Here is a 20,129-nt window from a genome sequence, read left to right as displayed (position 1 = left end):
TTGTGAGTCTTTCATATATGAAAAATTAGGCACACTATATGTTGTCCACTATCATGTGTGTCACTTGTATGATAATAAGATTTAAAATCATCACAAAATTTACTTTTTCCATTAATCTTTTTTTTATGTGAATATGTTGGTTATTTTTCTTGATATGGATAAACCCATAAACTAAAACATATGCAAAACTTGGCTTTGGAGGAATTAAATCAAATATCATCTATGTAGTCCCATAAATAGTCCTTTATGAATCTTGGTAGATCAAAGATTATAGCAAAGAAATCATTCTTCACATCCACTATAATAATACATCTCAATTGTTTTCTCTAAAATGTTCCTAGGCAATCTCTTTCAATAAGAAATCCTAAACTTCATTGCAAGTTTCACAATAACAACATTTTTTTCATGAAGTTTCATTTCTATGATAGAATATTCTCATCAATATAGCAACTAGAAGCTTATATCTTTATTTTCAAGTCAATTTAGAAAAGTTATTTTTCTATAAATTTAACATGGTATTAGGAATAATAAGAACGCTAGCTTATCATTACCATAAAAGGATAATTCCATTTGATGATTTAGATGTCCAAATAAAGTTAATAAACAGAAAATTTAATAATAAAAAGATAAATAAAATTAGATGGTTGTACTTGTAAAAATGTTATATAATACTTGCACTTGTTTAAACAAAAGAATCTGAAAAATTCATGCTTTTTATATAATAAAAAGATTATGATAAAGATGTAGTGTAAATATAGTCATTAATAATATATATATATATATATATATATATATATCCTTTTATATATAATTCTTGACAAATTAATTTTGATAAATAATTTTCAATCGGGATGAACATATCACTAAAAAACATTCATTACTTTTTTTTTTATGATTTTACTACTAACCCTTTATATCTCTTATTTTTATTTTGAAGAAAAGAAGGTATCATAACCTGTTTTTTTTTTCTTCTGTTTTCCTCTTGCATACGCTACCTTAAAAAGTTTAAAATTTAATAATTTGCTAGATTTTTTCAATGGTTTTAGAGATTGAATTAAATGTATTAAAGACTTTCTGAATATATTGGCCTATTGGTATTGATGTGTATTAACTGGTGCAAGGATTTGCAATAATTTTTTATTGCTATGAAACCTATGATATGATGAAGAGCATAGTTGTGGTGTTGAAATGGTGAGAATGGAAGGGAGAAGGCGTGGAGGTTGCAGTGGTCGACGCATAGTGGCAAGCAAAAGAGGGAGTGGCAACGGCAATGGCAGCGGCAATGGCATCAACATCAACACCATCAACAGCAACACCAACAGCATCAGTGTCATCAAGAAGCTTCAAACCCGCGAGATTTGTTCGAAGCCTCATCGTGCTTTTGCCTCAGCCACTTCCCCTCACAGATTCCGCACTATGCGCTTGACGCACTATTATGACTCTCATGATCCCTCCAAGTCTCGCTCTTCCCTTTTGCCCTTCTTGTTGAAAAGAACTAAAGTTGTGGAAATTGTTGCTGCCAAAAACCTGATTTTCGCTCTCTACCATTCGGGTCTCTGTGCAGCTTTCAGTAGAGGTGAGGCTTCCCTTACGGGTCTTGATTCTTGATTTCTGGGTTTGAATTGCCATTATTCATTGCCCGTTTGTTAATCGCTGTCACGTTTCTGTAAAAATCAAAACTTTTTACAGTTTCATGCATGAATGCCATTGCTCATCGCCCATTTGATAATCCGGGCATATTTGTGTAAAAACCTTATCGTTTGATTCTCTCATGTATGTATGTCAGCCATTACCCATTTACGAAGCATTGTCATGTTTGTGTAAAAACCACAACTTTTGATTCTTTGATGTGTGAATTGGTATTGTCCATTACTCATTTGTTAATCATGACCAATTTGGTGTGAAAACCTAAACTTTTGATTCTTTGCTGTATGAATTGCCATTGCCCATTATCAAGTTGTTATTCATGGGCACATTTCTGTGAAAATCAAAACCTTTTTGATTGGTTGATACATAAATATTCATTGCCCATCACCCATTCGCCAACCATGAGCGCTTTTGTGTAAAAACTGAACTTTTGATTCTTTCATGTATGAATTGCCATTGCCCATTATCTCTTGTTAATCAGGGGTGTATTTGTGTTAAAATCAAAAACTTTTTGTACTTTCATGTACGAAATGCCATTGCCCTTTTTATCCATTGTTATTCACGGGAATGTTTGTGTAAAATCCTCGTATTTTGATTCCTTCATGTATTACTGCCCATTACCCATTTATTAGTCATTTTCATGTTTGTGTTTTTATCTAAACTTTTGATGAACTCTTTCATATATTAATCCCGTTGCCCATTACCCTTTTGTTATCATGAACACTTTTGTGTATAAACCTAAACCTGAGTCTTTCATGTATAAATTGCCATTGCCCATTATCTGTTGTTAATCTTTTCATGTATGAGTTTCCATTGCCCATTTGTATGAAAACCACAACTTCTTATTGTTTTATGTATGAATTTCCATTGCCTATTGCCCAATTGTCAACCATATGTATGCAAACCGTGTTCCTATTTGGGTATGAATTTTCATTACAACTACAACTCCCACTTGTTAGTTATTTAACATACGTGTCTTTTTGGGTATGAATTATCATTACAGCATTACTGCTTCCCATTTATTAGTTATTTCCCTTTGCCACAGACCACTATTTTTTGTATGAATTGAGACTACCACTTCTCATTAGTCAGTTACTGTCAGATTTTATAGAATCCATAAAACTGGGGCTTTGTGTGTGAATTCCTTGCAGAAACCGATGAGAGGATTTGCTTTTTGAATGTCTGTCCTGATGAAGTCATCCGCAGCCTCTTCTTTAATAAGAACAATGACTCACTTATTACTGTATCCGTTTATGCTTCTGAGAACTTCAGCTCTTTGAAATGCAGATCCACAAAGATTGAGTGCGTGCATTTTATGATTGTTCTTTCAAATCCTCCTCTTTGACGTGTGAAACCAATTTTGGTTATGTGATCTTTTGTTTATGTTCTTAGATACATACGAAGGGGCACCCCAGATGCCGGGTTTCCCCTTTTCCAGTCTGAATCATTGAAATGGCCTGGATTTGTAGAGTTTGATGATGTCAATGGAAAGGTCCTAACATACTCTGCACAGGATAGGTACCTTCCTCATCCTGTTGTCTTTCTGTTCCAGTTCGACAGTTTTGCAAGTGTTTACTCTGCTCATTGGTTATTCTATCTAATACACTTTGTTTGAATGGTGTCAGTATTTACAAGGTTTTTGATCTCAAGAACTATACCATGCTATACTCAATTGCAGACAAGCATGTTCAAGAAATCAAGATCAGGTACTTTCTCTTTCTCACGCTAAGTTCCTGTTTCATAATTCCAGCTTTTGCAAAAGCCCTATTTATTTGATAAATTATGTCAAGTCATGAGCATGCTCATGTCACAGTCATGGTGATTTTCTCCTATTTGTTTGTACTCCTTGCTACACATACCATTATATTGTTGACGTGTAAAAATTATTCAGGTTCTTAATTTTTGACTGATGGTTGGGATGGTTATATATTTGAGAAACCGAATGATTGAGTCAGTTCAGGCCTTATTAACAAGGTTCGATTAGAGAGAAAAATGGGTTTTCCATCAAATGAATAAGTTGAATATCTGCATGTCTCACATCTAGTACATTTGGTCAACAGAAAGCTAGAAGCTTTGTTTCACAATCGAAGAGGTGTGAGGAAAGGAGATCTGTAACCTCTTTCTTTGTCTACTTTGGTTATATCCATGCCCAACCTATAACTTAATATATACCCTTTAGTTGTCTATGATTGAATTCTTGACTCCCTCAGCCGATAAGAGGATAAAACTATTTGAAGCAGCTGAATCTGCTAGCACCATCACATTTTCTTTGATCACTCATATCTTGTGTTAGGTTCCTAATTCAAGAACCTAATGTAAACGCACACTGAACAACCCGAAACTTCTGTTTAACTCTCTTTGTATTATCCACAAACACGAATACAATGTCTAGATACAGCTAGGGAGCTTAACCTCCCCCTACAGGAATCACGCTTCCTGAACAACTCACACAACACCCCCTCTCTATTCAATTATTCACCGTTTTATACTATCCATCCCGCCTTTCCTAACTGTTATTGCAGTTAGGCTAACTAACTTCTAATTACTTCTCTTTCTCCTCTCATATACACGTAACTTCCTAACATTACCCTCCCCTTCTTCAGCAACCTTGTCCTCAAGGTTGAAATTAAAATCAGGATACTGATCTTGGATAGTCAACACGTCTTCCCACGTAGCTCCTTCGCTGCCACCCTCCTGCCATTGAACCAGGATCTGTTGTATTTTCTCATTCCCTAGCTGTCGTTGCCTCGTCCCCAACACTCTCACTGGCCAATATGTAGGCCCCTCTGCTTGTAGCTCAGTTGGTAGACCCTTCTCAACCTTCTTTGATCCCACCGCTTTCTTGAGTTGTGACACATGAAAGACTGCATGTATACGTGCATTTTCTGGCAGCTGTAGTCGGAATGCCACTGGACCCACCTACTGAAGCACCTGGAAAGGGCCAAAGTATCGAGCTGCTAGTTTAGGATGTAGACGAACTGGTATAGATGCTTGCTTATGGGGTCTAATTTTAAGATAGACCCAATCCCCCACTTTAATGTCCACATCTCTTCTCTTCTTATTTGCTTGATTCACCATTAAATCCTGAGCACGACTTAGGTGAAATTTCAATTGTCTCAAAGCCTCGTCCCTTGTCATAAGATCTTGTGCAACTGCCTCTACCACTGACTCCCCCGGTACAAATCTGTTCAAGGATGGAGGAGCTCTTCCATAGACCGTTTCAAACGGTGTGCATCTCGCCGCTCCCTGGTAGCTGGTATTGTACCAGTACTCAGCCCACGGTAACACTGCATGCCAGTTCTTGGGCTGCTCTGAGCAAAAACATCTCAGGTATCCCTCCAAAATCCGATTAATGACCTCGGTCTGTCCATCCGTGGCCGGGTGGTAAGCAGTACTCATATTGAGTTGTGTCCCCTGCATTCTAAAAAGCTCCCTCCAAAACGTACTCAAGAACAAGGGATCTCGATCACTCACAATTGAGACAGGGACCCCATGTAGCCTGACAACCTCTCGGATAAACACCTCCGCCACCGTTTTAGCCGAATAAGGATGTCTAAGTGCCATAAAGTGTGCGTATTTGCTCAGCCTATCCACTACAACCAATATAGCATCATAACCTTGTGATTTAGGTAGCTTTACAATAAAATCCATGGTGATCTCCTCCCATACTGCTTGCGGTATCGGTAGAGGTTGCAACAACCCTTGGGGTGAAGCTGCCATATACTTGTGCTGCTGACAAATCACGCATCCAGCCACAAAATCGGTGACAGCTTTCTTCATACCCTTCCAATAAAGTGACTGGGCTATCCTCCTATATGTTCTAAATACCCCAGAATGTCCCCCGGTATTCGTTACGTGAAACTCAGCCAATAGTTTGGGAATCCAGGTAGATGTTTCGGATATTACAAGTCTCCCCTTGTAGTGCAGTCGGTCATTCTCTAAAGTATACGCCGCATGGCATTCGGGATCCCTTTGAATGTCAGCTATTATCTTTTTCAACGTCTCATCTCTTTCCACCTCCTTTAATACCTCCTGAAAATCCTGCCAGTAGGACCTAGACATCACTCGTAACTCTGCCTCCTCCATTTCTCCGGCTTCCTTCCTTGATAAAGCATCAGCCACCGTATTGGAACTCCCCTTCTTATACATGATTTCGAAATCATAGCCCATCAACTTGGCTATCCAGTTTTGTTGGCTATATGTAGTAATCCTTTGCTCCAACAGATACTTTAAACTGCGTTGATCAGTATGCACTACAAACTTCCTCCCTAGTAGATAAGGTCTCCAGTGTTGGATGGCCAACACCAAGGCCATTAACTCTTTTTCGTATACCGATTTGTTCATGGAAGTCTCGGACAGCGCTTTGCTAAAGAACGCAAGGGGTTTCTTGCTTTGGGTGAGTACAGCTCCTATTCCCCCTCCTGAGGCATCGCATTCAACGTGGAACTCCTGATTAAAATCAGGCAAAGTTAAAACTGGTGCTGTAGTGATCGCCTTCTTCAGTTCTGCCATGGCGTGACTGGCTTGCTCTGACCATAAAAATTTGCCTTTCTTCAACAACTCAGTCAAAGGCTTAGCTATTTTTCCATATCCCCTCACAAATCTCCTGTAATACCCCGTTAAACCCAGGAACCCCCTTAATGCTTTCAGAGTCTTCGGTTCTTTCCATTCTACCACGGCCTTGACTTTGTCCCCATCCATTTCAACACCGGCTTCTGAAATTTGATGCCCCAAGTACGCTATTTTCTTTTTCCCAAACTCACATTTCCTTTTGTTAGCTATCCAGTCACTTCCTTCTAATACTTCCAACACCAGATGTACATGTCCCAGGTGCTCCTCCCAGCTGGCACTGTAAACTAAAATATCATCGAAGAAGACCAATACAAATTTTCGTAAGTACCTTTGTAACAGTTCATTCATCGCATTCTGGAACGTTGACGGTGCATTCGTGAGACCGAAGGGCATCACGAGGAACTCGTAGTGGCCCTGGTGAGTCCTAAATGCCGTTTTGTGTATGTCCTCTTCTCCCATTCTGACCTGGTGATAGCCGCTTTTAAGGTCGATCTTCGAAAAATAAGCAGCCCCTCTCAACTCGTCCAGGAGCTCTTCAATGACAGGGATGGGAAATTTGTTTGGAATCGTCGCTCGGTTTAACGCCCGATAGTCCACGCAAAAATGCCAGCTTTTATCTTTCTTCTGTACCAGTATCACCGGACTGGAATATGGACTCGAACTGGGTCGTATTATTCCCGCTCGCAGCATGTCAGCCACTTGTCTCTCGATTTCGCCTTTTAACAGATGTGGGTAACGATAGGGGCGGACGTTCACTGGGTTTTCTCCTTCTTTTAATGGTATCCGATGCACCAAGTCTCGAGTCGGTGGTAACCCCTGCACTTCTCGAAAAACACAGTAGTGCTTCTGTAGAAGTGTCCCCATCTCTGCCCCCTGTGCTTCTGTCAAATCCACCTCTTCTTCCCGGTCCAGCTCATTCTCCACTCGGCCCAACTCCCAAATAATCAGCCATGACTCAGCATCTGTCATTTTCAACAAAGCGTGTGGCTCCACCAGCTGTCGGGTTAGAGCAGGATCTCCTTGTATCACCACCCTTTTACCCCCCGTGCAATACCCCATGGTCATTGCCCTCCAATTTAACACTACTTCACCCAATTTTTCTAACCATTCCACCCCCAATATAGCATCGACTCCGCCTAACTCAAAGAGATGGAACTTCTCTTCAATCTCCGCCTCCCCCAGAACAACGACGACTCTCTCACAGCAACCCCTCGTTATCTTTCTCTGTCCATCCCCTAGACTTACAGTATACGGGGCCGTATCTGTAATAGTTAGTTCCAACTCCTCCGCCAACCTCCGATTAATAAAATTGTGACTGGCCCCGCTATCAATAAGGACCAATACCTCTCGGTCTCCGATCTTCCCCTTCACTTTCATTGTTCGAGGTTGAGTTAAACCCCCCGCTGAGCATGCAGATAATTCCATCGGTTTGACTTCTTGGTCGGTTTCATCATCGCCGCCGTCCTCCTCATCCTCCGCCAGCAACAAAACTCTCAAACTTCCTTCGGCACAACGATGGCCCGGCGCAAAAGGGCCCCCACATCGGAAACAGCGTCCTTCTTCCCTCCTCTTCAGATATTCGGGGTAAGGTAAGTTGCGCACCGCTCGCGCTCTGTTATCACCACCTCCGACGGTACTTCCCCTTACACTACCACTTATCGTCCCTCCTTCTCGTCTGTTCGCGCCACTGTTCGCTGTCCCTCCCGATCGATTCACCGATGACCGATCGGCATCTCCTCGAACGACCGCCGACGAGACCCGCGTACTCGTGGTGTTCGGCCTAAAGCCATTCCACACCCCTCCCCGCGCTTTGAACAGGGCATCCTCCACGTCCCCCGCAATTCTCACCGCCACCATGAATTCTTGGGGGTCTTGGATACGAACCTGTCCCTTAACGTCCTCTCGTAAACCCGCGAGAAAAAAACCCAATACTAACTCTTCCGCCAATCCCTGGGTTTGGCCCAGCAAGATTTCGAAATTTCTGACGTATTCTTCTACCGTTCCCTCCTGTCGTAGTGTCGCCATCTGTTCGAATACGGTTCCTCTGAAACCTCCTCCAAACCGATTCAACAATGCCAACTTCAAACCCGTCCACGAATGATTGGTTGCCTTATCTTTCCAGACCTTAAACCAATAACTTGCACTACCTTCCATGCTAATGTAGGCAAGTTCCACCTTGTCCTCCTCCGCTACCTTCTGGATGTCGAAGAAACGCTCTGCCCGACTAATCCAACTGTGCGGCTCCATTCCCTCAAACGCCGGTAGATCCACCCGTTTCCGCCAATTCTGTTGGAAGCTACCTTGGTCACGTCTTTCTTGATTATCGTTCACTGAATTACTGCTTCTGTCAGACCTTCCATCTTGATTGTTCACTCCGCCTCCCATGATCCGCATCATCTGCTGCATGTCCCGTCGTATCGCAGCGGTTTCCGCCTTAATCCCTTCTACCGTAATTTCAAGGTTCTCCAACCTTCCTTCCGTTTTGCTCTCCATCTCCGTCAACCCCTCTCTCGATCCGGCAGGTCGGACCAAATGTTAGGTTCCTAATTCAAGAACCTAATGTAAACGCACACTGAACAACCCGAAACTTCTGTATAACTCTCTTTGTATTATCCACAAACACGAATACAATGTCTAGATACAGCTAGGGAGCTTAACCTCCCCCTACAGGAATCACGCTTCCTGAACAACTCACACAACACCCCCTCTCTATTCAATTATTCACCGTTTTATACTATCCATCCCGCCTTTCCTAACTGTTATTGCAGTTAGGCTAACTAACTTCTAATTACTTCTCTTTCTCCTCTCATATACACGTAACTTCCTTGTGTGATCATGGGTGTCTTTGATGTCACACTAGCAATACTGCTCATGTTCCGTTGCATGGAAGCTCCACCGAAGAAATTATTTCCTTTGCTCTCCTAAATTGTGTTTAACATGTGTGTAATTCTTTGGTATCTTTTGTAGAAAATAATAATTTTCATCACAACAGAGACATAATTTCCTCCATACCTTTTCTGAATTTTATCCACGGTTAACTTCTTGAACCCAACATTTCTTATATTTCCATCACTAGAGCGATGCTGAGTACTAGCCATGCTCTGCTTGAAGACATTGACCATTTGTGTATTGTGTCTTTTCTCCCAAACAATTGCTCTCGGGTCATGACCCAGTTGCTATTATTTGCCTAGTAACTTGAAGCTTACCCAACTCACCAGGTTGATTTATCATGGATCCGAGCCAGTTCTGATGACATCATTCCTAAGTTTCCAGAACTGCTTGATTAAGAGACCAAACTCCCTTCAGAACTGCCTCCTCCACTCTCTCATCATACTTCCATTGTTGTCCCTTTTTCTTCTCTCATACACCAAGCCTTACTGATATGATAATCTTTTGGCTTCTTTTCTGTCCTCGGTACATGGATTGGCTCATCAATATCAGGAGTTGCTAATAGTATAAAAGATTTTGAAGGGTTTATATCCACATGGTTATACACGTATACTACATTTTAGTCCTTGCATTCTTGGAGGACAATTTGATATTCATCTTTTACTTTGGCTTTCCCACAACTTATCAGCTACCACCTTTACACAATTTTCCTATCCACTTTTTTAGCATTCAAGACTCAAGTCCTTTATAATATTTCTATTTCTGTTCTGAATCGGTGACAATCTTGGGTCTCCTTGACTTTGTTCTCGTGTTGTTTGGTCTGAATAAAAGGGATTTGTTCTCTTAACCATCGTAGGTTGTTTATGTGCGAATCTCTTTTTCAATTACAAGCTCCTTGAATATACATAGACATTGATAAACCTGTTTATAAGTCCATTGCCCCCTCTAAGGTTAAGTCCTTTATTTGGACTATGGTGCTAGCTTAGAATCATTTTATACTTATTTCTTTGTTGAATTCTTTATTTTGTCCTTTTAGGAGAATACCAGGTGGTGCTCGAGTCCTTGAACCTTTTTCCCATACACTAGCTTTACTGATTTTTGTAGAAACACAGTTTGCTAACGCTTTGGTGTATTTGATTGGAGAGTAATTCTCTCATCTTTAAGTAGATCTACTTGGTGTAAAGTACATTGTAGATTTACTCCTCTCCTGTTATTTTTTTTTCTTTTTATGTAGGATCTCTTAATCTTTTTATTTCAAATGGATTTCTTCTTTTGTTACTTTTCCTATATACTTACTAGTTATTTTGTTACAGTCCTGGCATCATGTTATTAATTTTCAATAGAACCAGTGGTCATATTCCCCTCAAGATTATATCCATTGAGGATGGCACAGTTCTCAAAGTATTCAATCATCTGCTTCATCGGAATAAGAAGGTGGACTTCATAGAGCAATTTAATGAAAAGCTTCTGGTCAAGCAAGAAAATGAGAACCTTCAGATTCTTGATGTGAGCTTCATTTTTCCCTTTTCTTTTAATGTTTGTGTCTGAAAAGGGATCCACTTACTCCTGGAATAAATCTTCTTTAACTGTAATAGTTTTCTATGTGCTTTAAATTTCAATAATCTAACAATTTATGTTGGGAGTTCTCATTTAGTAGATCAAATCTATAAACTTTATATAACTTTAAGCAGATCCCTTTCTTCATCTGTATGTTATTTTCACGTCTGGGCGTGTGATTTTCCTAGGTTCGAAATGCTGAGCTGATGGAGGTAAGCAGAACAGAGTTCATGACTCCATCAGCATTTATCTTTCTGTATGAGAATCAGTTGTTCCTTACTTTCAGAAACCGAACAGTTTCTGTTTGGAATTTCCGAGGGGAGCTTGTCACTTCATTTGAGGATCACCAATTGTGGCATCCAGATTGCAATACCAACAACATATACATAACAAGTGATCAGGATCTCATCATCTCTTACTGCAAGGCAGATTCTGATGATCAATGGATGGAAGGCAATGGTAATCATGAGTTTACTTTTCCTTTGATTTTTAATTTGTTTAACTGGTCTTATATCTTTGTAATTTGCTCTTTGGCACAGCTGGCTCAATCCATGTCAGCAACATCTTGACTGGGAAATGTGTTGCTAAAATCAATACAACAATAAGTTGTGCCAGGGCAGACGAGTGCAGCCGCAACGGTTGTAGCTGCAGGGAAAGTCTTTATCCATGCCTAATGAGGAATTCAGTTACAGAAGCTTTGGAGGATATAACAGCCCTCTTTTATGATGAAGATAGAAATGAGATTTATACTGGTAACAGACACGGTCTTCTTCATGTATGGTCTAACTAGTGACTTTTCATGTTTCTTCTGGCTTCATGGGCCAAAGAACCACATCTTTGGGTTTTCCCTTTTGATGATGGAACCATTTCAGCTTTGGATTTCAGAAATACAAGCTACCTCAGCATTGTAACATTAGTTTATGTGAAACTATAATCTAGGACTCTGCATTGTGGATTTCATAGTTCATGGAGAGGTAACCAGTTAAAGTGTTTCAGGTAAACTTGATATCTATGCTTTTCTTAGGTCCTTATATTTTCTGTATAGTACAATCACTGCTGAAAATTGAGGCAGATGAGACATATTACTTGTATTAAGTTTGTCCTGGAATTCATAGGAGAACAATGTGGGATGGAAACAAAAAGGGCATATTGTATGGAGTTTTTTTTTTTTACCTCATCCATGTCATTGGTGTAAATCTCTGTACAAATCTGTTTTTTATTTTTGCTTTCTTAGAACGAGTAGAAAATAAGTTCTAGGCATGATCTTATATTCTCTAGTTTATATCTTATTTATACTTTTCTTTGAACAAAATAGCAAACAAAATAAGTTCAGCCATACTTGTTACTTGATAGTATGGCGTGGGTTTTTTCATCACATCCTGCTTCTGTATGTATAACTATTGAATCAAATAGGATCATTATAGCTTAGGTTTATGTTACATGACAACTATACAAGTCAAAATATTTAATTTGAAAATTGAGATTTTTACGAATGTAGTATGTTTTTCTTACTCATGTTAAATATGTTTTAAGTTCATGCACCTTGATTCTATGACTTTAATCCTTACTGTTTTTTCTTCTCATCATTAACCATTTTTAGCTTTGGCATTAAAGAGAAAATATGAACTAATAAATTTAAAGTACAAAAGAAATAAAGTAAGATAATTCGGTTATCCTTAGATGCATAATTCAATTAAGTGTAATTATATTTTAAATAAATCATCAATATAATTATATATAATTTTAATATACCATTAACAGTGAGTTTTATTCTTTTATAGTAAGTATATTTACCTTTTAGCATTCCAATTAATAAAAAGAAACTATACATTTTTTTTAGAAATTATAAAGATGATAACAATAATAACAATTATCTTTCTTCTACCTGTCCGGAAGTCAAGTAATATTGTTCATAATATACCAGATATATTTGGTTATTAATATTTATCAATGTTTAAAATGATAAATGTAGGTAGAAGGTTTGAGATAATTACACATACAAAATTTAGTTATATTATAAATTTTAAGTTAACTCAAATATTTTTTTTATTTAATTGGTGAACGAAAAGATAATTATTTAACTTAAAAGTTTTAATTGAAGCTTCTGGATGAAGACTATATATACTATATCAACAGTGGAAAGTGGCAGGAATCAATCCTTCTTTTATTCTAACTAAAACAACTGCTAAGTTAGAACATAAGTACGAATCTTGCATAACTTTTCAATAGTTATGAACGTTAAAGATCATAATTATGTGGTTCAACGCATTAGAATGGTCTAAATAAAATCAATGGTATTGGATTCCCTTCACCACCGCCATAGGTGTTCAATCAAAAAAATACTTTTCTTGTGTGCATAAAAATTCTCTCAAACTCAATATACACCCTTTAACATCTTATTCAAACTGTAGCAAAATTTATGATAATGGCTGTAACCAAGAAATTCTAAATCTTATTCAAACTGTAGCTAAATTTATAACTAAATTAACTTAATGAAATGTACAGATTAAAACTAATGGTTCATTCCTTCGGTCATGTCGAAATTTATAATGGCCAATCTATCATAAGATCCTATTTTCAAATCTATCATAAATGGCTCCCATTACTTGATGAAATCAATTGATAAAAATGGATAAACACAAAGCTAGCTATATTTGTATTTATCATATTGTTAAATAAAAGCATTATATAGAGATGAATAAGCAAAATTCGTGATTGAAATATAATTCAGCACAATAAAGTGTCAAAATGGCATTAATTAGTCGGTACTGAGGTGTCATCTGCAGACTGAAATTGGAAACTCTAGAAAAGAACAAAACCACCTCACATATGATGTATGTGGAGGGATAAAAACTCTCAATTATTTGAGCTGTATAATCTACAGCATTCCCTGTATTTTTGCAAAATATACTAACTCTTCCATTGGTTCCTAATTATCTGCTACTTCTATGAGAGTTGGCTCATAGTCGCTGGGAGCCTCAAATCCATGAAGATTTATCACAGTTGCAGCAACGTTGGCCAACCCACCTGATGGAACATCATTGCGGAATCTCACACCAGGGATCAATCCAGGACCTCCAATAGCAATTGGCACCTTAACCAGCAGCAAGGAAAAGTATGAGATTTTGAACCAAATTTATGATTCATTCAACAAGTTATCCAAAACTCTTTTAAATTTGAGAGTAGAGAATATTGTAATTCATGTGAGCTTGTTATAGTGACTGACATAATATGTAAAACTTACAGGTTCAAGAGTATGGGAAGTAAGAATCTGGATTTTTCCATCCTTGCTAAGAAGTGGCTTTCCAGATTTATCCCTCTTGACCATATCCTCTGCATTTCCATGGTCAGCTGTGACAACATAGATTCCACCCACTTGCTCTATTGCATCAAGAATAATCTGTGCATTTACACAAGTAAACAAAAAGCTTAGTATTATTAGTAAAGGAACTTAGATCCTCTAATTTTAGTTCTTAACATAACCTAGTTCTTAATTGCTCATTCAAATCACACAAGATTCATTCCTATATATAATATTGAATTGTCACCAAATCATTGTAAGAAACACATAAAAATGGTACCTTCACAGCCTCATCAGCAGCCTTGCAAGCCACAACTGTTGCTTCGATGTCACCTGTATGCCCCACCATGTCACCATTTGGAAGGTTGACACGTACCTACAAACAGCAGATAAAATAAGAGTAAATAAGAGACCATGATTCCCAAAAATCACCTGATAAACCATTTAATTACCTGATCAAATTTCCTGCTAAGAATAGCATCCCTAGCCTTTTCAGCAATTTGCAATGCTTTCATTTTTGGTTGTTCATTGAATGTAATGCCAGAGTCACTAGGAATTTCCACATATTCCTCCAAGTCTGCATTAAAATACCCAGACCGGTTTCCGTTCCAGAAGAATGTGACGTGACCAAATTTTACAGTCTCACTGTTGATAAAAAAATTACACTCATAAGGTAAACATTAAGTCACAGTGGAAGTGTAGTAAAGGACTCTCAAATGAGAAACATTTGTTCCCTAGATTGGGTAAACAATATATAGTGACTTCTCATGTATTACACAGTTCCATCATTCATCATCAAGAACAAAATAAGCAGGTAGAAATATTATGTATTTCCATAAATTACAATATTATGAAAAACCCTATTAATGATTTGAATAGAGAAAATTCACCTGCAAGCAAAAGTCCGAACACCATTTTTCACTAAATATTCACCAGAAGTCCTATCAATCTCGGGTGGAGAAACAAGGTAATGATTTGGAAGTTTCAATTCACCATCATATTCAAGCATTCCAGCATACCGGATTTTTGGAACACGAACTCTATCAAATTTGTCAAAATTTTCATATTCAAGAGACTTTGCAATCATGACCATACGATCCGCTCGGAAATTGAATGTAACAACAGCATCACCATCGACAATTGGACCAACAGGTTTCCCATTCTCATCAACAATAACAAAAGGAGGCAGATACTGGTCATTGGCCTTTGGTTCTGCCCTCAGTGTCTTGACAGCTTCAAGAGCATTTGTAAACTTATGAGGGGCTTCACCAAGAACTTGAGCATCCCATCCTCGTTTCACAACATTCCAGTCATTCTGCAGTTTGTTTTGAAAACAAGTGAATCATAAGTAATAGAAATACACAAACAAGAAAAGAAAAAAGAAATCGAGTCAACCATATTTATTTGCTGTATAGAACAGTATGAAATTGAAATGCAAGTTAACCATAAAAAGGCAGTTTTTATTATGAATTTGCAACTAATAGAAATTAAATAATAAAAGATTTAAAAGCAAATTATTTGGGTTTTCTATGTCAAATTTCAGAGGTAATATGGCACTGCAACAATGAATCTCAATAGACAGAATAAAATTGGTTGGAGTACGACACAGCTGCACAAAATCAGTGACAGACGTTTTGAAGTGACCCAACATGGTCAGAGTACATCTAACGAATACTATAATTGACCAAAACATTTTCAAATTTAGCAGAGATGTTAAATGAAGAAACAATCAACATACGTAATCAGGCACCCCAAATTGAAGGTCATTTCTAGGTAATTATACCTCATAGCGATCCATTGTGACATTCATACGACCTCCACCTGATGCTATCTTAGCATCGATGCCCTTCTCCCGCAATTTTGCAAGATCATTTTCAAGGGTTTCGACAAACCCCACACTTGAGCCATCCAAAACATCACGGCCATCTGTAAGAATATGGACACGGACTCTTTTGACACCTCGCTCACCAACTCCTTTAAGCAACAACTGTATAAAAATAGCTAGTTAGAAAGAGTGAGTTGTATACACATAGAAGAAAAAAAGCTCCAACCTCAAGTAATCACCTGCAACTGATCAAGTCTGGAGTGAACTCCACCATCACTCAGCAACCCAATGAGATGCAATGTGCCATTTGCAAAACTTTCCTTTATGTAATTGAAACCTTCTCCTTCAAAAATTTTTCCAGAGGCCAGAGCAAGGTCGACAAGCTTGGCACTGAAATGAACAATCACAGACCAAGATGTCTCAATCATCACACATGCTAGAAATATTTTTGAAGCAAGAAAAAGAGACTCGATAGTATAGCTCGTAGGAAACACCATAACTAAACATTTCAAGGTGGTAAGCAACAATTATAAATTCCAATTCCACTGCAGAAATAATCTGAAATACTAACTAAACATTGTGAACCCAAACTTAATACAAATTCCTTGGGAAAAGCGAGACACTACAACCACAACAATGTTGTTGATTATTGTATTGCATCCTAAAACAAGAGTACAGAAGTGTCTGGAGCACATTTAACCCTATTGATCACATACATCTATGATAATCTAAGAAACAATGCAGAACAAAGCAATGCGTTGTTCAATCCATGACATAAAAAATGCAGGCACAACTAAACAAATATAAACGTTCACAAGCAGAACAAAGTAAACATTTTATTTTTCCAAACATAAATTAGTTTAGAAAAACCCACATGCAGTTCATGATCACATCAATTAGTAGATCTGTTCGCAATTTCCCACAATATAAAAAATAAAAACACTACAGCACGCAACCTCAGTTCAAAACCTAGGTAGTAACAAATACATGGTGCTAAATAGATGAAAAAGAGAGGCTAGTTTTAGTTTACCCCTGAGCAAATATGCGACCAGCTCCAAGGGCATTGTGACCAACTTCACTATTGCCCATGTCATCTTCTGTTGGAAGGCCTACAGCGGTACCGTGAGCCCTAACCAATCTCCATTTTTCAGGGGCACCCTGTAATACAAAACAGTCCTGATTAATGCACTCTAACCCAAAAAGAAAGATACCTTTTCGCCTCCTATGTCTTCCTTTGGAGGCAACCTTTAAAACTATCATATACTAAACGACAACTACTCATCCACCGTAGATTCGAACCTTGGTCCGTTACTTTGTAAAGGACTAGTCACTTTTGCTACCCCCCATCAGTTAAACAACAGATCTTTGAAATCTATAAACAAAGATTGGATCCAAAAACGTGCAAAAATTGAACCTTTTTAAGAGAATCCATGCAGGGTGTCTCAGCGGTAGCGATGCAGTTGTATTCGTTGGGGTTGGCCTCTCCCCAACCATCCAACACCACCATAGCCACTGTCTTCCCCTTTGGGAGCTTTGGATGATCCGCCAATTTCCATGAGAAACCTGAGCTACCCATCTGCGCTTCCTCCCTTTTTTTCCTATCAGATTCAGATTTAATGGCAAAACCGAATACAAATCATTCACATACACAAATAATCATTCTTTACCCATCTGGGTCATAGTTCTTTTTCCTTTTTCCTATCAGATTCAATGGCAAATCTAGACGCACAAAATTTAGATACACTGACAATCGTTCATACTATGAAATAAACGTCACAGTGCTAAGATGTTACACACGACAACCTGTACATACCTGTTCTTTTCTCGGTGTCAGCCGCAACTAACAACACAAATGTCACAGAGGTAACCTAAAAAGACCGAACTGTGTGCCTGCTTTGTCTGTGTTGTATGGTTTCGTTTGGATTTATAAATACAAGTTTGTTGGCCAACTGTTACTATAGTCTTGTAGAGTCGCTATTTTTTTTTTTCACTTTAATGAAAAAAAAAAGGTGGCACGTGAATCCTGAGAGAAGTTTACGAGTAACCACGAGAACATGAGAAGAAAAAGGAAATACAAAAGTAATTTAATTTAGTTTAAATAGATTAATGAAAAAAAGTTATTGTTTTTACAATAATTCCTTCAAAAGTCTTACTTGGACTTATTTATACTACATTGATAATTAAAAATATCATGTCGATGACGTAAAAATAAATAAAATAAAAAAAGGAATTATGAATAGCCACTAAACGAAATAAAATAATCTTGAATGAATTGAATTCATTTGCATAATTAGAAAATCAGTATTTGTAATCGCGCAATTTTTATATTTTTTAAAAATTGCTATATTAACTTATTTTGTTTGCCTCATTGTTAGATGACTATTAGAATTTAACTTTGGATTCAAAATTTTTTAAAAGAGTTACAAAATGATTTGCATTTACTTCGCTCTTAATATAAAAAACTTGGATTTTGTAATTATTAATTAAATTGAAATAATCTTGTGTGAATTGAGTAACATATCTAGTGATAAAAAAATATCTAACTGGTAAAAAATATTCTTAGTTTATATTTTATTTAATATATAACGTCATTACACATTATGTAGATAAGGCTTAATATTAAGATAAAAAAATTAATTTCGTATTAAAAATGAATTAGACTTAATTCGTTCTCAAAAATTCGTTTTAAAGAAAAAAAAATGATCTAACTTTATTGTTTTTCAATTTTTATATAAAAAAAAGAAGGTATTCTGATCATATTCTCTTAGACAATGTAAATAAATATGTCTTGCTATAACGTTCCGAAAACAGTTAAACTTATATTTAATTAAATAATATATTGTTTTACTTTCTTTACTTTTAGTATTAAAAAATTAGTTTATGGAAAAATAAATATATAAATATCTAAATCATATATATAAATAATTGTATTCTTTTAAAAAAAAATTAAATAAATTTTTAAATTATATTTTTTGATTGAGTTTAAAATATTTATTCTACATATATGGAATATTCGTGAAGATGTTTGGTATATTCGCGAAACATGAAAATAGCGACGGTATTTTCAATTGCGGATCAGCGTGCCCTATTACTTGATGCTGCCGTGGGTTGGTAAACACCGTCATTCTCCACGCCTTTTTTTCCTTTTTGACAACCGCTTATTAGCATTAATTCTAGAAAACTGCTTTTGACCTAATTATATCAAAAATAATAAAAATAAAATTAATTACTTGTGTCAAATAATGATATTTCTTTAAAAACAGTTTCAGTCAAAAAAGAATAAGATCACGTTGTTCATAAAATTATAAGTACAAAGTAAATATAAATTAATTATATACAGGAATATATATATTTCATATTTAAATAATGGGTACAAAACAGCTTTAACGATTTTGATGGTTTTGCCCTTCTAGTAGCTAACTTGAAACAACAACTTTTAAGAAAAAGTCTCAATTTTCTTTCTCCTTTATGGGAAAACGTGCGTATAAATTAGTGTCTAAACTCGAATTTTATGTCGCATATCACTCTTTCTCACTCCTTTACAAAAAAACTTGAACAGTTGGAATGCTTAATAAATTATGTTGCTTCATCTAGCTTCGATTTTAAATAGTTTGTAACATTTTTAGTTCGATTTAGACGTTTTAAAAGGTTTAAAAAAATAAAGTTAAAATATATATTTTTAGATTAAGTTATATTATGAAATTAATTGAAATGGAAATATAATTATTCAATTTATATATATATATATATATATATATATATATATATATATATATTACTACATGTTTATGTTTAGTTAAATAATATTATTTTTAAATTATAACTTTGAGTATATAAAACAAATTGAGTGATAAATTTTGAGCCAATTCATCTTAAGGTCATTTAAGTCATGGACTACAGTGTTAAATGAAAAATAACTCAAATTAATTTATATTGTAAATTTTTAAGTCAATCAGTCTCCTTTTATGAGTTTTTTTTTGGGTGACATCTAGTCAAATTTATTTTAACTAATATAAACACAGTAAGTATATAAAAGTTTATTTTAAAAGTCTTTTTTCTCTCAGTTGACTTTGTGTATTTAGAAGAACATTTTTCTCTTTCGAATATTTCGTTTAACTTTCTCGTAGAAATTCAAAACCTTAACCGTATTTGTCAAACCTTAGAGAGAGAAGTTCATTTTTCCGAGATTTTTTCCTTTGGTAAGATGACAAACAAGAAAAAAGTAGTTTATAACCAACATGGTTATTTATTTGACTAATTAAATTTTTTTTATTGTGTTTATAAATAAAATAAGTTTGTTTTAAAAAGGTAAAATAAAGTTATGACATTAGTAAATAA

At 36.4% G+C, this 20,129-nt stretch overlaps 2 protein-coding genes across 4 annotated transcripts; one reads left to right on the top strand and one right to left on the bottom strand.

Annotated features, from left to right (window-relative positions):
• Window positions 1-1,034: 1,034 nt before the first annotated feature.
• On the top strand, window positions 1,035-11,837 carry LOC108329347 (uncharacterized). The gene is made up of 7 exons (XM_017563517.2): window positions 1,035-1,576; window positions 2,799-2,949; window positions 3,040-3,165; window positions 3,273-3,353; window positions 10,422-10,614; window positions 10,854-11,124; window positions 11,205-11,837. Exons 1-7 carry the CDS (start codon window positions 1,189-1,191, stop codon window positions 11,453-11,455), a joined length of 1,461 nt encoding a protein of 486 aa, XP_017419006.1. The 5' UTR covers window positions 1,035-1,188; the 3' UTR covers window positions 11,456-11,837.
• Window positions 11,838-13,391: 1,554 nt separating this feature from the next.
• LOC108329339 (2,3-bisphosphoglycerate-independent phosphoglycerate mutase) lies at window positions 13,392-17,922 on the bottom strand. Of its 3 annotated transcripts, none has more exons than XM_017563507.2 (10): window positions 17,605-17,922; window positions 17,206-17,389; window positions 16,822-16,949; window positions 16,031-16,181; window positions 15,750-15,953; window positions 14,857-15,281; window positions 14,419-14,611; window positions 14,247-14,342; window positions 13,910-14,065; window positions 13,392-13,759 (listed from the first exon to the last, which is right to left on the bottom strand). In XM_017563507.2, exons 2-10 carry the CDS (start codon window positions 17,365-17,367, stop codon window positions 13,595-13,597), a joined length of 1,680 nt encoding a protein of 559 aa, XP_017418996.1. In that variant the 5' UTR covers window positions 17,368-17,389; window positions 17,605-17,922; the 3' UTR covers window positions 13,392-13,594. The 3 variants fall into 3 exon arrangements, with proteins under 3 accessions (XP_017418996.1, XP_052728774.1, XP_017418998.1); XM_052872814.1 differs by having other exon boundaries at window positions 17,206-17,380; window positions 17,595-17,749; XM_017563509.2 differs by having other exon boundaries at window positions 17,206-17,380; window positions 17,605-17,744.
• Between the last annotated feature and the right edge of the window lie 2,207 nt (window positions 17,923-20,129).

The sequence above is a fragment of the Vigna angularis genome, chromosome 2 (assembly GCF_016808095.1).
Source record: "Vigna angularis cultivar LongXiaoDou No.4 chromosome 2, ASM1680809v1, whole genome shotgun sequence".
Taxonomy (NCBI): Eukaryota; Viridiplantae; Streptophyta; class Magnoliopsida; order Fabales; family Fabaceae; genus Vigna; species Vigna angularis.
Note: the sequence above shows the minus strand (reverse complement) of the source record. Positions and strands in the feature narration are given on the sequence as shown.